Below are 6105 nucleotides of genomic sequence, written 5' to 3'. Positions count from 1 at the left end.
GCTTAGCTTCGGTTGTTTAGACCGGGGTGTTACACACAACATTATGTGTCAACTAATGAATCTAGACCTTAAACTTTTCAAGCACCTTGAACAAAAAATCATGGCTTGGAAGCCAAAGGCCAGCTACGAATAGCCCTTCGAAGACCAGGACCTTGCCATCCGGCCTTGGCACGGTCTCTGCTCCAGCAGCCAACCCATGGCCAGCAGGGAAGTATCCCAAGCTCTCCATCTCCTTCACCCTTTGCGAAGTAACCTTCCAGTGGCCCAACGCATAATTTTCCCGGCCCGACCCATCAACGCACGCAAACCTAGCTAACGATGAGTCGACGCTTTTTCTAGCGGCCACTTGACCAGCAGGAGACAGTGGTCGCGATAGAGCTACACCACCACTGGGTGAGGGAGGCATGGTGGCGTACCGAGGTCGTCGGCAAGCGACAGGCTTGATACGGGCCAGCGCCAACGAGCTCGTCGACGATCTCGTCACCGACAGCGAAAACGATAATCGCAGACGGCGGCGATCTGACGAATCTTGCAAGCAATAAAGAGTGCGATCACAGAGTGTGGTGGCCCAGCATCGTGGTCCCACGATCCTTTTATACCTGTGTGTCGCTTCGGTTTTCCATCTGTCACATCAAGCGGACCCCTCGAGGTGGTTCACCGGTTGGTCGAGGGCAGGGTTTGTCCACCTCTAAATCAAGACTTCGGGATTGGCCCACTAGGAGGAACCACTCCCTAAGGGGCTACTGTTTGGTGGAGGCCGAACACACCCTCAACCATCCGGACGAAGACATGATTCAGTCCTAACGGTTTTCGCAGATCCATGCACGAAGGCGCCATTAGCAAAGGCATCCTTCGCACTAACAGGATGCTACGAAAGGACTACATCATACGAAGGCCTCAGGATGGCCGGGCAGCCGAAGACCGAACACAACCTCGATCACAGAGCAAAGGCCACACTTCTTGTCTTGCACTAACCATACACAGGATCGTAAGCGGAGGGGCCTTCGATCCAACAGGCAACCACAAGTCGTCAATAACCGAGGCCTTTGCCTCGGCATCGACTGAAAGACGCCCAGCCAGTCGTGACCAAGGGGAGCGTTGACGTGAAGGCTCTCGGGATAAAGGCCACAAGTCGACCCTGTTCTCCCACGGTGCAGCAGAGGACATCGCCAAGGGCCCACCCGTCAGCGTACCGTGTGGGTGTGTTGTCTAGTGTATACGGATTACTGTACGGACATCATTGTAATTACCCTGTTACATGAGATATCCCTCAAATATAGTTGGTAGCCGGGGGTAGGGGCGTACATTGGACCACCTACTCCCGAACAGGCCTATAAATACCCCCCTCCATGTAGCAGAACAGGACACACATAACGAGAAACTACAATTCTCCGCAGTTTGTTTCATCGTGCACCTCAGCTTCCACCTGTCAATCGAGTGTTAGGGTCCACCTGACAGCGCAGCCGCGTGTCAGTGCCCAACAAACACTTGGTTGATGCATTTGTGTTGCGCAATTCATATGATTGCTTGCATTTGCATCATAGTATAGTTTCAAAAAGTGATATCTTGCTTGTGTGTTGTTAACTAGATATAGACTTAATTGATGAATGAGACTACCCTATGTGCACCTGCAAATGTCATAACACGGGCCCCAGCGGCCCCTCTTGCAGCTGAACACACAAGCGCGCACCCTTGGCCGTAAGTGCAGTCGGTATGGATAGACCTCGCCGGCGAGCCTATTCCGGATGTGCTCACGCTCCGCCTCCATGGTTCCCAACTCGATAGAGAACGGCCATGTCTCCTCCGCTGGGGTCAGCACAATATATCCCTTGCCAGCCGTGACAACCTTGGCTGTCTGGCTGAAGAAGCACTCCTTGAACCACGGAAGTCCACGAGTCGCCTCACGCAGGTTCAGGCTCCGCACAGGCACCCAATCGATGCCAGCACCGCTGTCGTTGTGGTCCCGCTTCAGAAAGACCCTGAGATCCTCGCCGACAAGGCTGACGACCCGCACCAAGTCATCGTTGTCGGCGCCGTCGTCGACGAACCGAAAGGTCGTCGACTGGTGGTGTGACAACGATGCCCCTCGGACGTGGTCTGGCAGACGGAAGCTCGACAGCACGCAGCTGCCCTCCCGTGCGGCGACGACGACGGTGCCGTCATCTTGGATGATTCCCCAGAATACGAATCCCTTGGAGCGCCCCGCGTAGCGCGCGCACTCGGCGCCGCGGAGGTGGACGCTGCCGGAGGTCGCGAGGCGAGGCATGCTCCAGCCGTATTTCCACCGGCTCCACCCAGGCGGTTGGTGCCGGTAGACACGGGCGGTCACAGCGCTGACACCGTCTGCGATCCCCGCGGAAGGCTCGGACAGGACGCAGGTCAAACTGAAGTTGCACAGGCTCGTGACGCTGCGGTAGCCGTCGAGGAAGACGCCGAGACAGCGGCGGTGCTTCATGTCCTCAGCTGGCTGGATCCTGACGTAGCGCCGGGAGATGGGCTCGCAGGCTACGAGGTCTGGGAACATGCCGCGCCGCGGCTGGTTGGCGACGAGCAGGAGGCTGCCGCAGCCGTCGACGACCTCCCAGCGTTGGCGCCGGCCACGGCCAGCAGGGCAACTGGGCAGGAAGTCCAGGGCGAAGTGGCGAGCGTCGATGGAGGGCGCGGCAGGGACGAACACCACGCGGCAGCTGGGCTGCTGCTCCCGCGAGGACCACCTCCTCCGCCCCGGCGAGGAAGACGGGTCCACGACGTGGTAGTGGCCGATGGTGGTAGAAAAATCGTGGGTGTGATAACTCAGGTTGAAGATGCCGCGCGTGGAGACGATGCTGCGCCACCGTGTGCACACAGCTGCCGCGCGGACGTAGGCGACATGCGAGTCCAGGCGGCGGAAGATGAGCTTGAGCAGCCGGTCGGGGATGTCGTTCACGGTGGTCGGCGACCTCGACGACGCCTGCAGCGTCTGTTCCTTGCTGTGCCTCGTCGTCTCTTTCTCCATTTCGTATTTTGAGATTTGGGCTTCAAGCTGTACGTGTTGTGCCGTGCGTGATTGTGTCGGGAATGAATTCGGTCTACCCTTTTTATTTGGATGATGCATCACAGCAGGTTACCAAATTAAACAATGCAAATAATGGAATTGCACATGCTTGAGTGGAGTGCCCTCCAAGTAGCTGCTTCTCCTGCCAAAGATATGTTTTGTACAATAAATTAGCTGGTTGTCAACTCTCAACGTGGCATATTGTATCTAAACTCAGAGTTGGACTTCGCTTCCGAGCTCCGGTTTAACCATGACCATCATATACATGTCCAAATGACCAACTCTGACAACAAGTTGATTTACAATACAAACCACTTGATTTATATTACGATATGTGTAGGACGAAGGCGAACATGTCACCCTTCGCTCTCGACGACTTTGTCCTCACCTTACGCAGGCGAAGGCTGGATTCACGGAACCCGCCATGACAGGGCAAGGGCGCTAGCCGGACGGAGGCCTGTTCGACCTCCTTCGCTTATACGGGACAAGACAAATGCCCCGCCGAAATCTACGGGACCTCCCACCCTCACCACCAAGAAAGGCCCATGTACGGTTCGACCCACAGAGTTGGGCCCCGCGTGGGAATGTGAGATTAGGGTCGTGTCTGTAATAAAGTTTACCATAATGACTGTTTGTAACCTCCCCTCATAGGAATATTCTGGGAATAAACCGGGTACTCGATGAACTAAATGTCTGTGACAGGGACAAGCGGCCCCTCGAGTACCTATAAATACCTCCGTACTGTGCCTAGGCACAGAAAGGCTAACAAGGCTTTTGATTCCTGTGTTAAATTTTGCACCCCGTGTTAAGTTTTGCAAACTTTTCCCCTAATTTCCAGTTGGATCAACCTGTCTTGAAGGGCAGGTTCCAACATTTGGCGTCTACCGTTCGTGCTAGAAAAAATAACCTATGATGGCCCCCAAGAGAGCAACTTCGAAGGTTGTTCCATCCATTGATGACGCGGCGAAGGCAGCACTGCTGGCGGAAGAGAAAGGCAAGGCCCTCGCGGACACCATCGCCCTAGAGGCCTTCGAAGACGACGCTGTCAACAGCAAGAGATAGCGCCAGGACCACCCCACCCCCGATGACACTGTACGCACCTGCAGTTCCGAGGACGCACTACAAGCACCACCACCAGGCTTCGCTCCGCCAGAGGGTGAAGACACCATAGAGGATGGAGAAGTCGTCGGCATCTCAGCCGAAGACCAGCTAAAGCTGCGAGCTCTGCGCACCAAAAACAACCACCTGCAGAAGCAGAAAGAAATCCTCGAAGCCAAGCGCCAACGAGTCACCATGCAAGCCAAGGTGCGTCAGATGATACAAGATGAGGAGCAGAGAGCTCGGGAGCTAGAGCAAGAGATCACACTCATACAAGGCGAAGGCCAATACAACCTGCAGCGCGGACCCCTCGCACCGCCAGCGCCTCTCCAGCAATACAATCAAGCTGGAGACCCATTCCAACCCCAGCGCGGCCCCTTCATTCCACCAGCTACCGCTTTCTAGGGGATCAACTATCTCGACGAGCGAAGTCCTCTGGCCCCACAGCTCCAAGCATCACCCTGGCCCACCAACTTCAGGGTCGGCACCTACCCCAAATACAATGGCAGCACCGAACCGGCTCAGTACATCATGAGTTACTAGATCGCCGTCGCATCATCTAGAGGGGACGACGCCACCATGGCCAAGTCCTTCATCATCGCACTCGAAGGCCCAGCCTTGACCTGGTACACCAGGTTACCGCCATTGTCCATCGAGTCCTGGAAAGGGCTTCGCGACAAGTTCCTGCTCAACATTCAAGGGTACTGACCCGATACAGACGCCCTCGCCGAGTTATCCCTCTGCAACAGCAGGAAAAGGAAACCCTTCGCGAATATTACAAAAAAATCCTGATGCTCAAATCGCAACTGCCATCAGTTGGAAACCACATAGCGATCCACTACGCCAACAGTGGTCTTCGGACAGGTGTCCTGTACAGTCATTGCATCAGGGACCCACCCAAGAACCTACAGGAGCTATACCAACTATTTGAGAAGTATGCCAGGTCTGAGGAACTCCATCAACGCAAGGTTGAATCACAAAGGAAGCCTAAGGACCCTCCACAGTCCAGCAGAACCTGGACCAGACCGGCGCAGCCAGACTCCAGCAGGGATAATCGCAATCATCAGCAGGTGCACACCATAGCCAATCAGCACCCAGCCGGAGAGCCCACCCGTCGTCAGGAATACCCCCCCAAGGTCACGGCAACGGCGCAAGAGGAAGAGGTCGAGGACGGACACAAGAGCCGCAAAGGTTCTATTGCTTGTTTCACGGTGAAGACTGCGTGCACCCAACAAGGGACTGTCCGAAGACCAAGGCCACCAGGGACAGAAATTCCAAAGCTCAACCAGCCGACAACCAGCGGGTGGTCACGCACACTTACCATCACCAACAACCCTACCACAACGAACAAATCCAGCATCCACCCAACCATGCTTACCAGCACCATCAAGCGGTGCAGGTTCTACCACCACCGCCTTCGTATCACCCAAACCCTCCGCACCACAACCACCCACCGCAAGCACCCAAACAAGAAGACTTCGCTGAGCCACCATATCGCGGAGTCATCCACATGATCACTGGGGGATCAAGCGTGGACTTTGACACAAAGCGGCAGAAAAGGGACCACTATCGAAGTGTGAACCATGTGGTGCAAACAAAGTGGTCCCATGTACCGCTCACTTTCGATGCCAGGGACGTTGACTTGCGCAGCGCTCCACACGCAGACGCCATGGTGATCAATTGCAGGGTAGCAGGCTGGGATCTACACAAAGTGCTGGTCGATAACGGCAGTTAGGCTGATATCATTTTTCTACACACCTTCGATCGTATGGGAATCAGCCACAGCCTCCTCAAGCCCGCAGATAATCCCCTCTACGGATTCAGTGGCAAGGGCACTTTCCCCGTCGCCAAGATAGAGCTCCCCCTGTCATTTGGTGTAGCACCTAGCGCGCGAAGTGAGCAGGTCACATTCGACATTGTCGACATGGTCTACCCAGACAATGCCATAATGGGGTAGGGCTCGATCAACAAAT

At 55.4% G+C, this 6105-nt stretch overlaps 1 protein-coding gene across 1 annotated transcript; it reads right to left on the bottom strand.

Moving 5' to 3' along the window:
• Positions 1-1266: 1266 nt before the first annotated feature.
• Positions 1267-3212, bottom strand: LOC109944582 (uncharacterized). Its single transcript, XM_020549353.3, has one exon. It carries the CDS (start codon positions 3092-3094, stop codon positions 1619-1621), a length of 1476 nt encoding a protein of 491 aa, XP_020404942.1. The 5' UTR covers positions 3095-3212; the 3' UTR covers positions 1267-1618.
• Positions 3213-6105: the final 2893 nt, after the last annotated feature.

The sequence above is a fragment of the Zea mays genome, chromosome 2, assembly GCF_902167145.1.
Source record: "Zea mays cultivar B73 chromosome 2, Zm-B73-REFERENCE-NAM-5.0, whole genome shotgun sequence".
Classification (NCBI taxonomy): domain Eukaryota; kingdom Viridiplantae; phylum Streptophyta; class Magnoliopsida; order Poales; family Poaceae; genus Zea; species Zea mays.
The sequence above is the reverse complement of the archived record's forward strand: the minus strand, read 5'-3'. Positions and strand labels throughout refer to the sequence as shown.